General features: G+C 42.3%; 1 protein-coding gene across 1 annotated transcript in view; it reads right to left on the reverse strand.

The window, feature by feature from the left end:
• Positions 1-16,456, reverse strand: part of cntn2 (contactin 2) — a 51,649-nt gene extending 35,193 nt beyond the window's left edge. The window contains exons 1-5 of the mRNA XM_037679166.1: positions 16,291-16,456; positions 10,089-10,215; positions 5,232-5,373; positions 2,050-2,222; positions 1,740-1,835 (exon numbers count right to left, since the gene is read on the reverse strand). Of these exons, the coding sequence (XP_037535094.1) occupies positions 1,740-1,835; positions 2,050-2,222; positions 5,232-5,373; positions 10,089-10,146 (469 nt within the window). The 5' untranslated portion in view covers positions 10,147-10,215; positions 16,291-16,456. The remainder of the gene's footprint in view (positions 1-1,739; positions 1,836-2,049; positions 2,223-5,231; positions 5,374-10,088; positions 10,216-16,290) is intronic.
• Between the last annotated feature and the right edge of the window lie 5,587 nt (positions 16,457-22,043).

The following is a 22,043-nucleotide window of genomic DNA, read 5'->3' on the forward strand; positions in this document are numbered from 1 at the left end:
CTATATATATATATATATATGTATCTGTATATATATATATATATGTGTGTGTGTGTGTGTGTGTACAGTATTTAGTGGTGGTCATCGTCGATTTTGACATGGAGACCTAGATGCAGCTACACCAGTTCTTCTCAAATACTGGGACGCCCTGGGCCGATGCCATGGGGGGCACATGTGACCCAGGGAACACGTTTTTTTTTCACCATTCTCATTTTGTTGTGTGTGTTCCGGCAGCTGTTTGCTCGTATCTCTCAGGCTAATTAATAATAAAGTTATGAACAAATATTGCTGCCGTGTCGTTTTGGGAGCCATGCATGAACCGTATCGCTCCCCTCTGCTGCTGAGACGATAAATAAATAACTCCGACACCTCCGCTGCTGGTTTTTTTTTTATGCTCTGGACGTCACTCACAGCACGCATGCAACAAAGAGTAAACTCAAAGCGAGAGCAACACCTGCCCCCTTTTTCCTCTTTCGCTTTGACAAAATGTTTTAGTTTTGTCGATGAGTTTGTCAAAGCACAATTTATTTATTTTTCTGTAAATACAGAAGTAATGTTTAATAAATGTTAGGACTATTCTTTGCTAACAAAATATATTCACCTCCTCAGCTAAGCTGCTGTTTTTTTGATGCTCTGGACACTTGTCACCCACAGCACGCGACAAAGAGTAAACTCAAAGCGAGAGGGTTACCTGCCCCCTCCTTCCTCTTCCGCATTGACAACATTTTTTAGTTTTTATTTTTATGTGCCCATTGATCACCTCATTTTGATTTTAAAAAAAAAAATCAGCATAAATTGTTTTATTCATTTTTGTTTTGTAGGTAAAATGTTCCTGAGTTAAAATGTTGCTGGTCAATTTGAATTTATTATTATTTATTGATTATATTTAATTTTGTTTTTCAGTATCAAATGGTCAAAAATGTTTACAGTTTAAATAAGGATTTAAGTTTTTTCTTCTTTCAGGCAAATTGATGCACTTTAAGTTGTTTCTGTTACAGACTAAAAAAACAATGTTAATAAAATTATTCTTCGTTGTACGTTGATCTATATATCTTTTTCTTCTTCTTTAATGTTAATAAGGACACAATGTTATGCAGAGATGTACTTATAACAATTTTATAGACAAATTATACTATTTACAGTCACGGCGGAGAGTGTGTGTGTGTGTGTGTGTGTGGGGGGGTTATTTCTTTCTAGTGGGGGTGTAACAGAAAATAATTGAGAAGCACTGAGCTACACTATAAAATGTTAGTTGGTATCGCTTATTTTTCAAGTTATCATGTTCACAACATTCACTAACAGATGAAGAGATGGAGGGTATTTCCACTTCCTACTCTTTGTTCCACAACAAGGGTCAGTCAAAGCATTTTCCGTCTGACAGTCTGAAAACCAGAAGATTTGCAGAGGTCAGCGTTAGCCTTGGTTGGCCTGCAATGTCTCTGGTTGCAGAACAGTATGATTGATTTCAACCAAAATTCTGCTAACTACTATTACCATATCACCTGACAGGTTTCTAGTGCACTATATGAAAATTGGAGTTTTGAGCAGCACTAAGAGCTTAAACGGGTGATTAACACAGTTTATCTGCTCATGTGAACCATTCTGGCACTCAGTTTTTAGTCTGTTGTTTTGTGTGTTAGGAGATGAAACATTTAGAAGCCACTGGTCTTAAATATGTTCAACTAATCTATATCGTTAAAGATTTTAAACACGAAGAAGCTTTGCAGCAAAAGTGATACCTGGGTAATGTGGGGGGGGATGGCAGGCCAAGAAAGTGCCCACACCCTCATATACTGTCTGCACACTTCTGCTTTCTGGGGAGAAGTCATGAAGGTCTGCAGAGACAATGAAAATGTAGAAAATTAAACAAAAACACAACAAAACTTGAATTATAAGATGTTAAAATACTTTTCATTCAACCTTTATTTAGACAGGTAAATCCCATTGAGCCTCAAGGACTCATTTACAAGAGAGACCTGACTTGACCCATAAATACACACAGCTGTCTCTGACAGCAAAATGAGCCACACAGGAAAGTAGGAAACTCACAGCCGAACTTCAGATTAGCTGCTCTGCTGATGATGGTGCCACAGCGGTTAATAGCCAGACACTGGTATGATCCGGTATCTCTGACAGCCTCTGGGTTGCTAATCACCAGGGTCCCAGCCACTAATGTGTATCTGTTTGAACCAAGAGGGACCTCAGTGCCATTCAGAAGCCACCTGCAAAACAGAGGTCAGTGAAAAATCACACACATGCGCAATATGCCTTTAATATAAATTAATGTATTTCAAAATTGTCTGTACAGCAGAACCAGTCTTTAATTTTAGTAAACATGAGAAATACTTCACAATGGTTCAATGGCTTTATTCAAAGTATCCTGGAATCAGGAGGCGCAAGACGGCTGCTGATCGGTGAACTGCGTTTTGCGAGGCTCCCATCAGCCCCACTGAAAAATTGCCTTTTATAATTATATCCTCACTAGCTCCATGTTGGATTCTGCCTCTGAGACTGGTGTCGTCACATGATTGACTCGACAGAGCTGTAATATGGCCTCTAAGTTAAAGAAATCTAAAGCAGTGGTGTCTTCACCCACACGGCCCATTGTCACAGCTACAGCCTCAGGACACAGTGATGGAACGGCAGGTGTAACAGCAGTTGCGTCGGCCCCGCCCTCGCCGGGCTCTGGAAAGACAGTCGAGTCGGCTCTGAAGTCAGACACTCTGGCTTCAATTCAACCTGAAGTCACAGCGATAATTAGGATGGAGATGAAGGCGGCTCTGATGGATAATGTTAATTTTATTAGGAGCAAATTGTAGGTGGTCTGAGCAGAGCGTGATGGTGCCACCGCAGGCCTCAGAGCAGAGTTTGACCAAGTCAAGCTAAAGGTTACAGAGAATGAGAATGGGCTGTCTTTATGCTTTATTCTTGTCTTTATTCTTGTCTTCTTGTCTTTATGAGGTGGAGGCTCTGCGTGGGACCATTGGAATTGAGAAATGAGGTGGATGGACTGAGAAAATGGCTTGAATCCATGGAGGGGAATATAAATCGGAACAATATTAGGTTTATTGGAGTTCTTGAATCACAGGGCTCGTGCACTCCTACAGTGATAGCCAAGATGCTAACGAAGGCACTGTAGCTGGGCAAGTCGCTGCTGATCGACACCATGTACCAAACACCGGGCAGGAGAGCCTCGGATTGTGAATCAAGAGTTATTGTGACCAGGCTGCATTATTATCAAGATTATGTGTAGAAATTACAACGAGCATCCCAGTGGTGGCCCGAGTCACTTCAAGAACTCATCTATGTTCAGCAAAGCTTATTACACGCTAAGCATGGCAAGGGCACGAGCGGCATTCACAGAGGTGAAGCGACTCCTACGGAACCAACCAGGTGTCTAGTATAGAGATGCACCGATTGTAGTTTTCTAGCCGATCACCGATTTCTAAAAAGTCTGACCTGCCGATTACGATTTTGGCCAATACTGATTTTGTTTTATAAGCGACACTGTCAGGTGTTATAAGGTCACAATGCAACTTCAATTTCCCCATCTTATTTTATTGAGGAAGACTTTATCAAATTTCTTACATCAAATTTCTTACATTTAAAATTGAAATTTTTCTTGAAGTTAACTGATCACCAGGAATGCCACTGTGTACTGTCTGGGAGACATTAAAGAACTACCTGAGGGGTCAAATAATGTTTTATTGTACAAACAAAAAAAGAAGGGTTTGGTATGGCTACGACAGTTAACGGGTGATATATTACAATTAGACAGAGAATATAGTCACTTCTCCTCATCACAGGATCTAATGAAACAAACATTTTGTTACTCCATACTGAATTTAATACTTTCTCTACTCAGCAGGCATAATATTTAATTTCTAAAAAAAATGAAATGTGAAAGATCTTTTTTGTAATACCACCATCTACCCTCATGTTTTTCCCCATTTTCCTATCTAAGATTATTATTCTGATAAAAGATGAGAGAGACCGCGCTTAGAGCAGCAGCATCGTGTACTCCGTCCATCTTCCGGACGACTGCATGTACATGTTCTCGTTGTATCTTGGTGCAATGATAATAAAGCTTATTCTGATTCTGATTCTAAATCTAGACAGGGTTACTATGAACACAATGAAAGAGCACATCAGTTACGGCAACAGTCAGCCAACCAAACACTTTGAATAATAAACAACAACCAGGGAGCTGCAAGTCATGACAATGCTAGAATTATTACATTTTAGTAAATTTTACCAGTCATTGTATTCAACTGAGTCATCAGCTAGCCAATCAGAAGTAGAGAACTTTTTTAAAGATCTTAAACTTCCTTCAGTGAATCTTGATCTTGCTGGGGATTTGGATAGGGAGCTCTCTGTAGCTGAGATAAACTCCGCAATCAACGATTTGCAAAATGGGAAATCACCTGGACCAGATGGCTTCCCGTATGAGTTTTTAAGAAATTTTCAAGTCTACTGTCACCCTTATTAATGTCAGTGTTTGAGGAGTTACTTGCTACACAGTCATTTCGAATTGCCATGGACCATTGCCATGGACATTGTCCATGCGTCAAGCTATAATCTTGCTGATACCTAAGAAAGAGAAAGATCCTCTAAACTGCAGCTCATACCAACCTATCACGCTTTTAAATACTGATGTAAAAATCCCAGCAAAGGTCCTGTCAAAAAGACTTGAGCGGGTGGTCCCCACAATTGTCCCACCTGACCAGATGGGGTTGATTAAAAACTGTTGAGCTTTCTTCAATGTTAGGCAGCTGCTTGGTGTGCTGTATACTCCCAGTCCACCCGAGCACACCTGTGACAAAGTCATTCTTTCATTAGATGTGGAAGGAGGCCCAGAGGAAGACCCAGGACACGCTGGAGGGACTATGTTTCTCGGCTGGCCTGGGAACACCTCGGGATTCCACCGGAAGAGCTGGCCCAAGTGGCTGGGGAGAGGGAAGTCTGGGCCTCCCTACTTAGGCTGCTACCCCCGCGACCCGACCCTGGATAAGCGGAAGAAAATGGATGGATGGATGGAGAAAGCATTTGACCAGGTAGAGTGGGGATATCACTTCGAGACTTTAAAGTTACTTAAATTTGGTCCCAAATTTATATCATGGGTGAGGCTGATATACACGTCAAACTCAGTATTAGTTTAAAAGCTCAGTTTCTCAGTGAGCCTGACATATGTGGGGCACAAACGGAACTGAGTGGCTTTGTATCATCCTCACCTGTAGGTAGCAGCTGGACTTGCTCTGGCCTGGCAGCTCAGAGTCACCTTGCCTTCAATCATACCCTCAGGATAAACTAAACTGCTTGGCTGTTCTTCAAACGCTGGTCCACTGTCATGACCCGACACGCACACATCTCCTCCTGCAAAACAGTGTTCAAACAAGACAAAATGTGTCAGGAACTTACAGTGTTGCATTTTATACTAGACATATTTAAGTTAGAAAACTCCTTCTACTAGTTCACTGTGAACTCATTCAGTCACGTGACTTCTTGATTTTTCAGGGTCAGTGTGGTTTAAATGTAGTGGTTATAAAATTGTTTGTTAAAAAATGGACAAAAAACTCATGAAGAAAAATACTATTGTTTTGTATTATTTGGCTAAAATTGTATTTGGTTCATGGTAATTGGGAAATGTAAATGGAATAAACACACCATAATCCATTCCTTAGTTGAAGAAAAATTCATGGGAATGAGATGCACTGTGATTGCTAATCTAAATAGCTATGATCAATTTTTCTGGTCTTGCAGTTCAAAGGTCACAGAATCAGAGTCAGTCTCAGAGATTCTTTATTGTCATTCGCACCCCATGTGGTACATGTGGTGGAAATTATGTACACAGGGTCCCAGTTACATCCAACAATAAAGTGTAAAAGAAAAACAATGATAACATCTAAGATGTGAACTAAGGAAAACATCAACTAAAAATACACTAAGCACTCATAGCATTAAAAACGACACGTCGAACAGCAGCATGAACATGAGTCTGTGTGAGCAGATGAGCACACATGAACACATCAACATGAAAACAGATCAGCAGCAACCAGCAACTGGGCCGGTGTGCTGGGTGAGTGGGGTCCTTCATGATGCAGGTGTCCCTCTTCCTGCATCTGCAGGTGTAAATGTCTGTGATGGTGGGGATGCTGACTCCACCAGTCTTCTGTGCAGCCTTCACCACTCTCTGCAAAGCTTTTCTTTCTGCAGCTGTGCAGCCTCCATGCCACACATTGATGCTCGAGCACAGGATGCTCTCCACTGCACACCTGTAGAAGGAGGTGAGGACTGAGTTTCCCAGACCAGCTCGTCTCAGCCGCCTGAGGAAGTAGAGTCTCTGATGAGCTTTCTTGATCAGGCTGGTGGTGTTGCTGCTCCAGCTGAGGTTGTCATTCATGTGTACACCCAAGTACTTGTAGCTGGAGACCACTTCCACCGCAGATCCTCTTATGTTCAGGGGGTGTAGGTGTTTTAGTTCCTTCTGAAGTCCACAATCATCTCCTTTGTCTTCTTCACATTGATGTGAAGGTTATTCTCTTTGCACCAGCTCTCCAGGTGTTCCACCTCCTGCCTGTAGCTGGACTCATCATTGTTTGTGATACATCCCACCACCGCTGTATCATCTGCAAACTTTACAACATGACAGGCTAGATGGGTAGCTGCAAAATCATACGTGAGCAGAGTAAACACGAGGGGGCTCAACACACATCCCTGAGGAGAGCCAGTGCTGAGGTTATGGTGGAGAAGGAGAATTGTGGATCCTCACTAACTGTGGTCTGTTTGTTAAGAAGTCTAGTACCCTGTTGCAAATGGAGGGGCTTAGTCCTAGTGTGAAAAGTTTGTCCATCAGGGTTTGGGGGATCATGGTGTTGAAGGTGGATGTGAAGTCCACAAAGTGCATCTGGATGTAAGAGTCTTTCTGCTCCAGGTGGTTGAGCACAGTGTGGACCACAGAAGAGATGGCATCCTCTGTTGATCAGTTCTCATGGTATGCATACTAATGAGGGTCCTCGTTGATGTTTGTTTTGATGTGGGTCATGACCAGTTTTTCGAAGCATTTAGTGACTATCGGGGTGAGGGCCACTGGCCAATAGTCATTTAGACCAGTCACTGTAGAGCTTTTTGGGACTGGGATGATGGTGGCAGTCTCCAGGCAGGTGGGTAGTGTCTCCAGGGTAAGTGAGGTGTTAAAGATGTCTGCCAGAGCCTCACAGAGCTGATCAGCACATTCCTTCAACACTTTTCCGGGGATGCTGTCTGGGCCGGTTGCCTTGTGCAGATTAATCCTCCTGAAGGTACTCCTTACTTCTGCTGAGGTCACGATGAGATGCTCTTCATCCAGTGGTGAGGTAAGTCTGGTGCTGGGTGGTCTGTTCGGGTCTTCAAAGCATGCATAGAACTTGTTCAGGGCATCAGGCAGAGATGGGTCTTTGGGGCATTGTTCGCTCCTTCCTTTATAATCTGTTATGCACTTAATGCCCCTCCACATGCTCCGAGGGTCTTGTGAGATGAATTGACCCTCGGTCTTCTGTGCATATGTGGCCTTGGCCTTCTTAATCAACCAGCTCTTTCCTTGTCCTACTCAGTTTCTCTGAGTTTCCAGACCTGAAGGCAGTGTTCCTGGCTTCCAGCAGGGTGCACATCTCTGCATTCAGCCAAGGTTTTCTGTTTGGGTAGTTTTTAACATGTCTGCTGGTGAAGACGGTGTCAGTACATGTGCTAATGTAACCCAGAACTGAGGATGCGTATTGGTCCAGATCAAGCGATCCTCCATTTTCAGCAGCTTCTCTGAAAACTTGCCAGTCTGTTTGTTCAAAACAATCTCTTCGTATGGGGCCACTGTCCTGGATCCAACATTTAACTTTCTTTTGTACCGGTCTGGAGCATCTCAGTGGAGGGAGGTAAGCAGGGACCATTAAGATTGAGATGTGATCAGAGAATCCTAGGTGGGGGCAGGGTTCAGCTTTGTATGCATCTTTTACATTTGTGTAAACATGGTCCAGCGTGTTGTTCCCATGTGTTAGTATGCCCACATGCTGGTAAAAGCTTGGGAGGCAGTCCTTTAGATTCACGTGATTAAAGTCTCTGGCTAACACATAAAGAGCCTCAAGGTGTTTGTTCTGCAAAGAACTTATGATATCGTGGAGCTCCTGCAAGGCGTCATTAGCATTAACATCCGGTGGAATATAAACAGCTGTAATGAAAGTCACTGTGAACTCGCGGGGTAGATAATGTGGCCGACATTTCACTGTTATTTGCTCTAAAGCCTTTGAGCATGAGTATTTTGATGTTTAAAAGCCACTGGGACGTTGTGTTTAGAAAATAAACGTCTCAGTTTCTCTGATACTTCCTCAACATACGGAATGACCACTGGTCTGGGTTCCTCCTTTTCACCAGATGGCTGACTGGAGTCCTGTTTGGGTTTCTTCTCTGCTTTCAGGAAGGCCCAGTTAGGATATCCACATTGCTCTAGAGCCTGTCTTGTGTGGGATTTCTCCTTCTGCCTGGCTCCTGAGCTAGTGGGGACGCTGTCTGCTCTGTGGTACAGAGTCCTGATGACTCCTAACTTGTGCTCCAAAGGGTGATGGGAGTCAAACTGCAAATACTGGTCTGTGTGGGTGGGTTTGCGGTATACCTCAGTTTGCAAATGTCATCTATCAGAGACTGAGACCTCACAGTCCAAGAAAGCCAACCTGCCATTTTTTACATCTTCTCATGTGAACTTGTATTTATCCACAGAGTTGATGTGATCAGTGAAATGTGGAGTGTGCTCTGGGCTATGTGGATCAGTGGAGCATGCTTTATTCACAGGAGGAGAGCTGCTGGTCAGGCTACTTCTTGTTGTGCCATTAACTCTAAAATAGTTATTGAATCAAGTGTTACTTATGTAAAACTAGATTTTTAACAATCCATTAAAATACACCAGAATGCAGGAAATGGCATCTACTTTATTCAAAATGTTCTGGGGGAGGACGCCCAGACCCCCACCACCACCACCACCAGTGTGTGTCTCCCCCCCCCCCCCCCCCAACACACACACACACATTACAAGTGGTTCTGACGCCAATAGCCACCATGTTGCTAAACATCTTCCAGAGCAGGGTCCTCACCTAGCTCACAACTGGACCCTCACCCAGACCAAAGCATGACTCTCACATATAGTACTACATACTACACATCTCACGAACAACAAGATTATTGTCTTTTTCATTTTAAGTGGGCCAAATCACTTCTATTAAAAGTAAACTAACGGAAATAGCTGCTTTAGTTTGATTGTTTTAATAAGCCATGTAACTTGCTATGATCCCAAGTTTTGAAAAGGTTGTGATACTGCTGTGTGGCTACAGCATGCACACCTGATGTTGCTCACAGTGGTCCTCTGTAAATGGTAAATGGACTGTACTTATATAGTGCCTTTTTATCTTATGAAGACACTCAAAGCGTTTTACACTACAATCTGTGCCCTCATTTACCCATTCATACAGCTCTATACTAGATCTCTACAAAGCTAATTGAACAAAACATTCTAATGAGACTAATCAGTGCTTTAGATCACATTCATACACTGATGGGGCACACATCAGAGGCAATGAGGGGTTCAGTGTCTTGCCCAGGGACACTTCAACATGTGACTGCTGGTGGATTCGAACCCCCAACTCTTGCATTGGAGGACAATTGCTCTAACCACTCAGCCACAGCTGCCCAGTGCAACTCAGGGAGCTTGTGTGTTTGCCCAGACACATGAAAAATTAGAGGGAACATTGAAGGTGGCTAATGAACACTTAAAAACAGTAACGTTTTGACATTTGCAACATTTCTTGTTTCTATACATTTATTTTTGCACTTTCAAAATCAGAGACATGCTGGGTTAATATGCTGTTACAAAAAAGAAAACAAGATCAGCCTAAAGAAACAGAAAAAAGAAGTCAACACTAAAAATCAAACGCCAGTTAAAAATGTAAACCAGCCTTCAAGCTAACCTAAGATAAATCTAAATCTAGGTTTATCATTGGCACTGACATCATTATTACCAGTAATATTTATCAGTGAGAGTAATGACAAATAGGTGTTAAATTAAAGCTTACCGACAGCCGCCTGCAGGGCCACTGAAGTCAAGACCAGCAGACACAGAATGACCTCCATTTTCTGGATCCAGCAAGGCCTCCAATAGAAGGGAGACCTGTTTGTTGTCCAGATGAAGAGTGGTCTGATCTGTGCAGAAATAAGGACAAGATTGTTTTCGTGAAAATCTTTAAAGAAAGAATCCAAAGGATCAAACTTTTAACAGCACTACAGAAATGGTAAATGGACTGCACTTATATAGCGCCTTTCTATCTTATCCAGATACTCAAAGCGCTTTACACTACAATCTGTGCCTCATTTACCCATTCATACAGCACTCTACTAGATCTCTACAAAGATAATTGAACAAATCATTCTAAAGAGACTAATCAGTGCTTTGAGATACTATTCATACACTGATGGGACACACATCAGAGGCAATGAGAGGTTCAGTGTCTTGCACAGGGACACTTCGGCATGTGACTGCTGGTGAATTTGAACCCCCAACTCTTGCATTGGAGGACGACTGCTCTATCCACTCAGTCATAGCCGCCCTAGAAACTTAAGAATAATTTTATTTCACCACAAATACAAAGACAATCCGCATTCCTGACCACAAGCCGTACATGACCCCGACAATGAATTTCAGAAACACAACAAAAAGGTTAGGACGCTGAAAATTAAATCTAGATATAACATCCCTTCATCTGTTGAGACTTTAAGCCAGTGGTGTAGTCTACGTGATATGCCAACATACGGCATATAACCACTAAAAATTCTATTAAATTCAATTCAGTTTATTTATATAGCGCCAAATCCCAACAAAGTTGTCTCAGGGCACGTTACAGGAACATTCACATAAAAGCCAGTTAGTAAAGTTCTCTATCTAAGGAATCCAGCAGACAAGTTGAATCTTGGCTTCCTTGCAGTCTCCCATCCTGAGCAAGCACAGTGGCAAAAGTGGAAAGAAAAACTCCCTTTTTAACAGGAAAAAACCTCCAGCAGAACCAGACTCAGGACAAGTGGCCATCTGCTTTGACCGGCTGGTTGAGAGGACAGGAAGGAGAGACAGACGAACACAGAATGGTAGGTCCAGGTATAGGTCCAGGTCCAGGTATAGGTCCAGGTCCAGGTGTATGTGAAAGACAAAAACACATGTTGAGGATAGAAAAAAAATTACAAATACAAAACAGGTTGAGCAGAGTCAGTAAAGACAGCAGCAGAGTGAAAATTGTGGTCAGTTTGTCCTCCAGCAGTCTAAGCTTATAGCAGCATAACTAAGGGACAGCTCAGGAAACCCAAGCCGACCCTAACTATAGGATTTAGCAAAAAGGAAAGTCTTAAGCCCAGTTTTAAAACTGGATAATGTGTCAGCCTCACGGACAGATTTTGGAAGTTGGTTCCACAAGAGAGGAGCCTGATAACTGAAAGATCTGCCTCCCATTCTGTTTTTGTAAACTCTAGGAACCACAAATAAACCTGCAGTCTGAGAGCGAAGTGCTTTGTTAGGAAAATATGGAACAATAAGATCTGTAATATAAGATGGAGCCAGGTTGTTGAGAGCTTTGTAGGTTAGAAGTAAGATTTTGAATTCTATTCTGGATTTGACAGGGAGCCAATGGAGAGAAACTAAAACTGGAGAGATATGATCTCTCCCAGTAACTCCAGTTAAGACGCTGGCAGCAGCATTTTGGATCAACTGAAGACGTTTTAAAGAAGTATTTGGACACCCAGATAATAAACCATTGCAATAGTCCAGTCTAGATGTGACAAATGCATGGACCAGTTTTTCTGCATCATCTTTAGATCAGATGTTTCTAATGTTAGTGATATTACGCAGGTGGAAGAAGGAGGTTCTAGTAACGTTTTTAATGTGGGGGATAAAAGACGTGTCCTGATCAAAAATAACACCAAGATTTTTAACATTAGAGCTGGAGGACAGATTAATGACATCTAAGGAGGGAGAAAGACTGAAAAATTCATTCCTAAGGTGATCAGGTTCAAAAACCAAAACCTCAGTCTTGTCTGTTCAACAGGAGAAAATTAAGGGTCATCCAGGTTTTTATGTCTTTAAGACATGCTTGTAGTCTATGTAGCTGATTGGATTCATTGGGTTTCATGGAAAAATATAATTGTGTGTCATCAGCATAACAATTGAAATTTATCCCATGCTGTTTAATAATTTTACCTAATGGAAGCATATATAAAGTAAAGAGTATTGACCCAAGCACTGAGCCTTGAGGAACTCCATGACTAACTTTGGTGTATGAAGAAGATTTATTATTTACATTTACAAACTGGAATCTATCAGATAGATATGATTAAAACCATTTTAGAGCTGTTCCTGTAATCCCAACATCATATTCAAGCCTCTGTAGTAAAATATTGTGATCAACTGTATCAAATGCAGCACTGAGGTCTAACAGGACCAGAATAGACACAAGTCTGTTGTCTGAGGCCATGAGAATATCATTAGTGACTTTTACTAGTGCTGTTTACGTACAATGATGAACTCTAAACCCTGACTGAAACTCTTCAAACAGATTATTTCTTTGTAGATGTTCACGCAACTGACCTGCAACTATTTTCTCTAGAATTTTTTAGATGAAAGTTAGATTAGATATAGGTCTATAGTTGGCCAGACTTTCTGAATCAAGGTCAGACTTCTTAAGTAAAGATTTAATTACAGCAACCTTAAAGTGCTGTAGTACATAACCATCCATTAAAGACAAATTAAGTAGATCCAAAATGTGGACATTAATTAGTGGAAATACCTCTTTAAACAGTCTGGTTGGGATGGGATCTAGCAGGCATGTGGATGGTTTGGATGAGGTAATTATTTTTGACAATTCAGAGTTCAACTGGACAAAAACTGTCCAAACATAAATCAGGCTCTAGTGAAATTTTTAAAGACGCCTCATTTGACAGCAGACTAGAGATAGTAGAAGGAAGGATGGTTTGAATTTTCTCTCTAATTGAAATAATTTAATTTATAAAGAATCTCATGAAGTCATCACTACTTATAGTTGTAGGGACACATGGTTCAACAGAAATGGGACTTTTAATTAGTCTAGCAATAGTACTAAACAGAAACCTAGGGTTATTTTTATTCTCCTCTATTAAAGATGAGTAATATAAAGTTCTAGCTTTACGGAGAGCTTTTTTATATGTTAGCAGACTATCTTTCCAAGTTAAATAAAATTCTTCAGCATTAGTAGAGCACCATTTTCTCCTGGTTTCTAGATGCTGCTTTAAAGTACGTAACTCAGAATTGAACCAAGGAGCCAGTTTCCTCTGATTGATTACTTTCTTTTTCAGTGGAGCAATTTTATCAAGTGAAGTTTGCATTGAAGTTGTAAGATGATCAACTAGATGATCTAAGTCTCTGTTCTCTGATGCATTACTCTGCAAGACAGAGGAAAACATTGATGGAAGAGATTGTTTAAATTTGGTTACAGCATTTTCTGATAATCACCTGCTGAGATGAACTTTACTCTCAGTGACTGTGTAGTCATTTAATGTAAACTCAAAGGTTATTAAAAATGGTCGGACAGAACAGGATTTTGAGGAACTATTACCAAGTCCTTAATCTCTACACCATAGGTCAGAACTAAATCAAGAGTGTGATGATAAGAATGAGTAGATGTGTGGACATTTTGGGTAAAACCAAATGACTCTATTAAATTATTAAAGGCTATGCTTAAGCTATCACTTTCAACATCTACAGGAATATTGAAATCACCTATTATTATGATTTTATCAGTATTTAATAATAAGTCAGTTAATAATTCTGAGAATTCAGACAAAAACTGAGAGTAAGCTCCTGGTGGACGATATATAACAACTAGTAAAAATGGCTTTTCTGATTTCCATTTTGGATGAGAAAGACTGAGGGACAGCGATTCAAAAGAATCATAACTAATAACTGGTTTGGCATTAATCAATAATCCTGACTGAAAAATAGAAGCTACTCCTCCACCTCGGCCAGTTGTTCTAGGAACATGAAAATTTAAATAATTAACAGGAGTGGATTCATCACTAACAAAATCCTCCTGTTGTAGCCAAGTTTCTGTCAGACAGAATAAATCAATATGATGATCAGTTATCAGTTCATTAACTAACAGGGATTTAGAGGAAAGAGATCTGATGTTCAATAATCCACATTTAATAATTTTATGATTTTGCTCTGGTAAAATAACTGTGTTTATTTTAATCAGATTTTTATGGTTGATATTTTTAGAGATGATTTTTGGTTTATTTAATTTGAGCCGTGGGCGAGTTGACACTGTTTCAATGGGGGTGTCAGAGTCAGAGATTCTTTATTGTCATTCGCACCTCATGTGGTACATGTGGTGGAGCGAAATTGTGTACACAGGGTCCCAGTTACATCCAACAATAAAATGTATAAGAAAAACAGTAATAACATCTAAGATATGAACTAAGAAAAACATCAACTAAATATACACTAAGCACTCATAACATAAAACATTGAACATCAGCACAAACATGAACATGAGTCTGTGAACAGATGTGCACGCATGAACACATCAACATTGAAACAGATCAGCAGCAACATGAAACAGATCAGCAGCAACATGAACCAGATCAGCAGCAACATGAAACAGATCAGCAGCAACATGAAACAGATCAGCAGCAACATGATGTGATTTTTCACAGTGATTATTCTAGTTAGAGATTCATGAGTCTAACAGCCTCAGGGTAGAAGCTGTTCCTCAGTCTAGTGGTTCTACACTTAATGCTCCTTAACCTCCTTCCTGAGGGGAGTGGGGCAAAAAGTGTGTGTGCTGGGTGAGTGGGGTCCTTCATGATGCAGGTGGCCCTCTTCCTGCATCTGGAGGTGTAGATGTCTGTGATGGTGGGGAGACTGATTCCAACATCTTCTGTGCAGCCTTCACCACTCTTTGTGGACTCACATCTGCCTTCAACACCATGATCCCCCAAACCCTGATGGACAAACTATCCACACTAGGACTAAGCCCCTCCATTTGCAACTGGGTACTAGACTTCTTACCAAACAGACCACAGTTATTGAGGATCCACAACTTCTCCTCCTCCACCATAACCCTCAGCACTGGCTCTCCTCAGGGATGTGTGTTGAGTCCCCTCCTGTTTACTCTGCTCACGTATGATTGTGCAGCTACCCATCCAGGCTGTCACATTGTAAAGTTTGCAGATGATACAGCGGTGGTGGGATGCATCACAAACAATGATGAGTCCAGCTACAGACAGGAGGTGGAACACCTGGAGAGCTGGTGCAGAGAGAATAACCTTCACATCAATGTGAAGAAGACAAAGGAGATGATTGTGGACTTCACAAGGAACAAACACACCTACACCCCCCTGAACATAAGAGGATCTGCGGTGGAAGTGGTCTCCAGCTACAAGTACTTGGGTGTACACATGAATGACAACCTCAGCTGGAGCAACAACACCACCAGCCTGATCAAGAAAGCTCATCAGAGACTCTACTTCCTCAGGCGGCTGAGACGAGCTGGTCTGGGAAGCTCAGTCCTCACCTCCTTCTACAGGTGTGCAGTGGAGAGCATCCTGTGCTCCAGTATCAACGTGTGGCATGGAGGCTGCACAGCTGCAGAAAGAAAAGCTTTGCAGAGAGTGGTGAAGGCTGCACAGAAGATGTTGGAGTCAGCCTCCCCACCATCACAAACATCTACACCTCCAGATGCAGGAAGAGGACCACCTGCATCATGAAGGACCACACTCACCCAGCACCAACTTATATATATAACTCCACAGGAGCTGGCTGTTTTCATTGGGTTCGGGTCATCCAGAACACCGTCCCTGCACAGGTCTGCAGACCGCAGCCCAAACTAACGAGACCGATCTGAGCCTAGAAATGAGTCCGATCCACTCTCCTCTGCAGTCTGAAGACCTGCAGCTGTAATAAACCCTGCCCGTGAACAAACCAATCAGTTTTTCAGTCCGAGGCATCAACACATGCAGACTGCCCTGCACCGTAAACAAGATCCAAACGGACTGAACCGAACCCTGTGAACCAGGTCAGGACGTTTGTAAATGGAGATGTTTGGAAGGAATGACAGGAGAGAAACAAAGAGCTGATTTTAGAGCTACTGCGTCAAAGCGCGGCTCGTCCACTGGAGTTCCCCCAGAACCAGTGGACAGCTCCGGACCCGCAGCGCGTGTCAGAGATCAGCAGCGCACGCAGGAAAGAGGAGGTCTGTTTACCTGGATGTGGGTCGGTCCTCCCCGGTGTGAGGCCGCTGCTGGTGCTCAGGAGGCAGATGGTAAAGGAGTCCCGAACCGGCCGTCCTCCCCCCGTGACTCACTGACAGGCCAGGCTGCTCCCTCTTCCTCTCCCTGCTCACCCCTACTTTCTGCGAATCAACATCCGCTCTCCTCTCACCACCATCGGCTTACTGCCACAATAAAACTACTTCCGGTCTGAATTCTAGAATATAAATCACCTGCTTGTCTGTCTATCCATCCATCCATCCTTCCATCTATTCATCATCCATCCATTCATCATCCATCCATCATCCATCAATCCATCCATCCATCATCCATTCATTCATTTATTTTATACCCATCCATCCTTCCATCCATCCTTCCATCCATCCATCATCCATCCATCCATCCATCATCCATCATCCATCCATCCATCATCCATCCATCCATCCATCATCCATCATCCATCCATCCATCATCCATCCATCATCCATCCATCCATCCATCCATCATCCATCCATCCATCCTCCATCCGTCCATCATCCATTCATTCATTTATTTTTATACCCATCCATCATTTCTATTTCAGTTAAACAGCCGTCATCTAATGAAAACTTCATTTTTTTATTTTATTTTGAAGGGAATGCAGACTAACTTCCTTTATTATTTTCTTCTTTCCCCCACATAGCTCTCTGCCTTCTGCTTTTGTTTGGGCCTCTGCTGTCTGAAAGTGAAACAGAAGGGAGGTGCCTGATGCTAAACTGCCCCCCACCCTCACAACAGCACCCCAGTCTCACACCCTGCCCCACCCCGGCAGTGAGGAAGAGGTCCCTAGGGAGCAGACAGGAGAAAGAGCTCCTCCAATTATTCAGCTGCAGTGACAGATGCTATGACGTTACATGAAAAATAAAATTAAAATTATTTAAATTGTATAAAAGACAAAAGAAAAGGCCGTATACTATAACGCGGAGCCAAAAACTGATTATAATTAAAGTAAATGTTGGGCACTGGGGTGTTGCTGCCAGAGTATGGAGTAGGGGGTGTCTGAGCCAGCAGATTGCACTGAGTGATGAATCTGAATGAAATACATGTGAAATGGTTAACTGACTTTATGTGTGTGAATGTTTTTGTGCAGTGCTCTGCGTCGACTTCTGTTGAGACTTGGTGCTTTATACAGTAAATACACTGAACTGAATTGGATTCTTTTATGGGCTATCCAGTCCCTATTTATCCAAAGCAGGAGCTGTCTGAAGCTTGTTCTCGGTGCGGATTGGACTCCGCCAGTGTTGTCTCTTGTCTCTGATCCTGACTGTGGTGTTCATGGACAGAATCTCCAGGTGCAGTCATGGAGTTTGGGAACCTCAGTGTCTCATTTCTGCTTTATGTGGATGTGATCATCTTCAGGCCAAGACCTTCAGCATGCCCTGTGGCGGTGCACAGCTGAGTGAGAAGTGGTTGAGGCCATGGTTCTCAATAGGAAGTAGGTGGAAAGCCTCCTCTAGGTCAGTGGGGAGTTGTAGCCCCAGGAGAGTTTAAGCAGGCGTCTTGCTCCTGAGTGATGGGAGGATGGAGCTGGAGATGGATCAATGGATTTGGACCTTGTCCCACTTCAGTCGGTCAAAAAAAATTATTAAGTTAAAGTTATATCTCATGACTTACTGGTCTGTCTATGTTCCAGTCCTCATCATTAGCCAGGAGGTTTGTATCATGACCAAAAGAATGAGATCCAGGATCCAAGCGGCTGAAAAGAGCTTCCTTCATACGGCGGTTGAGCTCAGTCTTAGAGATAGCTCCGCCATCCTGAGCTCGGAGTAGAGCCAATGCTCCGTCTAATCCAATGCTCCGTCTAATCCAATGCTCCGTCTAATCCAATGCTCCGTCTAATCCAAAGGAGTAAATTGGGGTTTGTACATCCCAATCAACATGGAACTGAGTGCACCTGACATCTGAAATCTCTCAGCCATGGACATCAGCTTTGTTATACTGAATCAGTAATCAGTTGTTTTCTTCTAAAAGCTCAGTAGGGGTTTTAGTGTTTGAAGTTTGATTAAACTTTTTGTCTCACCTTTGACTGAAAGTTTAGTGTAGAACAAATTTCCATATTTTGTCTGGATCAAATTTACTAAAAAAAACAGCAATAATCATGTTTTCCTCTGTTTGGATTTGGACCAGAAATAAATGGACGTAGTTCTGGAAGCTGTGCTTCCTACTAATGTTAATTAAACATATCCAATAAATTAATGAGAAAAAACTGATAACTAATGAAAGGTAAAAAAAAACATTTATTTAATTGGGTTACTGTGGACAGACCACTTTTGTTAGGATTTGTGGTTAGCAGCGAACCCAGAGTGCAGAACAGGGACTCAACTCGGCAGATATACAAAAAATATGATTTAATGATAAATAAAAAGTACAAAATAAATATGCTGACGGGGCAGCAAAACTTACATAAACAAGGAGGGAGGCACGGGGAACTCGGGAGACACGAGGAACTCGAGGAACCAGGAAAACAGAGAGACTCAGGAGACTCACCCAACGAAGACGACCCGACAAAGGACAAGACAGAATAGGGAGACTTAAATACAAGGAGAAGACGAGACATGATGACAAACAGCTGGGACGAGACACAGGTGGCAACAATGGAAACTAACGAGGAGCACGAGGGAAACAGACACACCGGGCCACAGAAAACTAACATCCTTACAACTTTAGCCTGATCAGCATCACAGGCCCTCCATCCACCCCACGCCCCCCGTCTCCACCCTGTTTGGTCCCTGTTGGCCCATTCATCAACTGGCAGATGCACAGATTATCCACCAGCTGTCATGGCTCATCTGAGTATTATGCACAGGTTTGATTTATTAAAGAACCATATACATCCAATGGCTTTGTCTCCAAAGCCTATGGGTGCAGAGGTTGCTGCAGTAATTGGATCAGAATCAGAATAAACTTTATTATCATTGCACTGAGATACAAAGAGAAGTACGTACAGTCGTCCGAAAGATGGGCGGAGTACACGCAGCTGCTACTATATAGAGCGGCCTTCTTATCCTTTTCAGAATACATTTTTAGATAGAAAAAAGGGACAAAGCCATGAGGAGAGGATAGTGGCATTACAAAAAAAATCTCCACACCTTGTCCTAACAAGACACGATTTAAGACATAAAAAACCTCTGCCAGCAGCACATTTATCAACATGTTACATATGCATATACGACGAGGCAATTCATGAAGCACTAACAGATAGTCCATTGTCCTGATAAGATGATGGTCAGCCGGTACAGTTCTGATAAGCCTCCACAGAAGATGTGTTTGTGTGTGTGTGTGTGTGTGGGGGGGGGGGGGGGGGAGATAAACAAAGCTTTTCCTTAGTTTACACATTTCCCAAGAGAAATTGATAAGTCGGCCAGTTTCAAGGCCAACCGGGGAGTCAGATTCTGACAATCCACAATTGTTATTTATTCAGGCAGACTATTTTTCCTTGTCAGCCTTGAGTCTTTACTGATATTTCTAAAGTCCGAAATTGCCAGATAAGGGTGCATTCTACTGGTCTGTGCTTATGAGCTTCTTCAAGGTCGTTTTCATGCTGACGAGTTCCAAAGCCGCAGGTGGCCTGTGATTCAAATCACTTCCAACTTACGGTTTAGCTCATAAATCCACTGATTTTGAGTCCTCAACGTATGAACCAAACCTTCACGTAGGCAGCAGCCTGGCGAGGGCCAAATTATCTGCGGCCGTCTTCTTTATATATTGATAAACCAGGATCCAGACTATTCCAAAAACAGGAAACCTGTTATCATAAATCCAATTATATGCATTTCAGCGTCCTTGATCGACAGCAGACCTATACACATCACATTCCATTTCCCCAGAGATATATCCAGCTGCACGTGTCGTCCAAGCAGATGAGGGTTCTCCAGGACCCTGTCGCTTTGTTGAAAAGATTTTGTCATTTGCATCGAAAGTCCAGTTGCTCAGATCCAAAACAGTAGTTTTCATTTCGGAAGATGTGTAAAAATAGGAGCTGCTCCGATACAGACAGAGAGCAAATAAGCAGGAGGAGAACAGGGAGAGGGAAGAGAATGTGTGTGCCTCGTTACAGAGCCAGTGAGGGGAAAAAATTATAATCCAGCAGTATCTGTGAATTGGACAAATTATCAGAATCCTGATTTAAAACCACTGGCTGTGCTGATGAACCTGGGCCTTTGTGTTGTCTCTTGATGATGACAAAACACTAACTTGCCATTCTGTCTCTTTGGTCCATCTTTTTATTACCTCCAACCCTGGACGTCCTTTGCTCAGTGTGTTCATGTATTTAGTCCGCAGGAAGGGCCACCGATCTGTTGTGTTCCATGATGATGTCACCGACAACAATTTGTTCCTCGCAGAAACTAAACTTTGATGTTTATCTTAGGTATGTGTGTTTTTACCATCATTCTGGACGATGTAGGTAAATTGCTATGGTGCCTGCTACTGTGTCACTCAGTTATTTCAGCTGATGAGTTTTTACCTAATCAGGTTAGCCCTTGTCAGAAATAATGTGTAATGGGTCAGAACTTTGTACTATGTTTATATGGAAAAGCTGCTGAAGCACACTGATCTCATTTGGCTTCAACTTCTCTGCTGAGGCTGTTAGAATCAGCCGGTGCAGCCATTTTCACAGCTGTTCCAGCAAAACTTCTGAAGATAGTCTAATAAAACTTGTGGTCAAAGAACTTGTGGAAGGACTTATGTACAAAGAAGATAGCATAGAAACATAGACAGCTCTTGGAGGCTCTTCTGTCAAAAAGGGAGTGCCCCTCAGCAAGGCAGAGTCATGACAAGTGACCTATGCCCCCTTCTTATTGTGCACCGTCTTTTGGAAATTATGGCAGTCTCTTCTTTACAAATCTAAAAAACAAATGAGCTTCTCTTCGGTTAACAACAGAAATACCGAATTCTCTTTCCAATTCCTCAATCATTAACTGAAAATGTTAACATTCACTCTGCCAACCGTGCCGTCACTGTTGTTTCTGTGGGAGGGCTTACCAGGACTTCTACCCCTCAGTTTCTATTTAAGTATAAAATGTCAATGTGAAAAGAACGTCTCACACCTCTGTCAACGAGATTTAATGTCTCACATCTTGGGAGGTACAAACCAGCCTTAAACCATCAACAACCCCAACATACAATACATCAACCCACTTGGTCCGAAAATGTGTCAAACAAAAAAAGAAACCTTCACAGCCACTTTGAAAACTTAATATTTAAAACTGAAACCCCTAGCAGAATCTTCAAGGCACTCTATTCAAATCTGAGTCAATAGGGTTAGTGCAAGTCACAGCCTGTTAGGTTTTCCTTCATCCTTGTAGTAACACTGTTCTGTGCTTTTTTGTAGCGTTTGGAGTTAAGAAACATTATCTATAATATTGCAAGAGTGTGGGAAGGGTTTAAAAACACGTCAATAGGAGGAACTGCTACAACCAGGCTCAGGAGCTGCTCAAACCAGGTGCAGGAGTTGCTAAAACCAGGTCTAGGATCTGCTAAAACCAGGTGCAGGAGTTGCTAAAACCAGGTGCAGGAGTTGCTAAAACCAGGTGCAGGAGTTGGTAAAACCAGGTGCAGGAGTTGCTAAAACCAGGTCTAGGATCTGCTAAAACCAGGTGCAGGAGTTGCTAAAACCAGGTGCAGGAGTTGCTAAAACCAGGCCCAGGAGCTGCTCAAACCAGGTGCAGGAGTTGCTAAAACCAGGTGCAGGAGTTGCTAAAACCAGG

This window comes from Nematolebias whitei, chromosome 7 (assembly GCF_014905685.2).
Source record: "Nematolebias whitei isolate Nwh7 chromosome 7, NemWhi1, whole genome shotgun sequence".
In the NCBI taxonomy this organism is placed as follows: domain Eukaryota; kingdom Metazoa; phylum Chordata; class Actinopteri; order Cyprinodontiformes; family Rivulidae; genus Nematolebias; species Nematolebias whitei.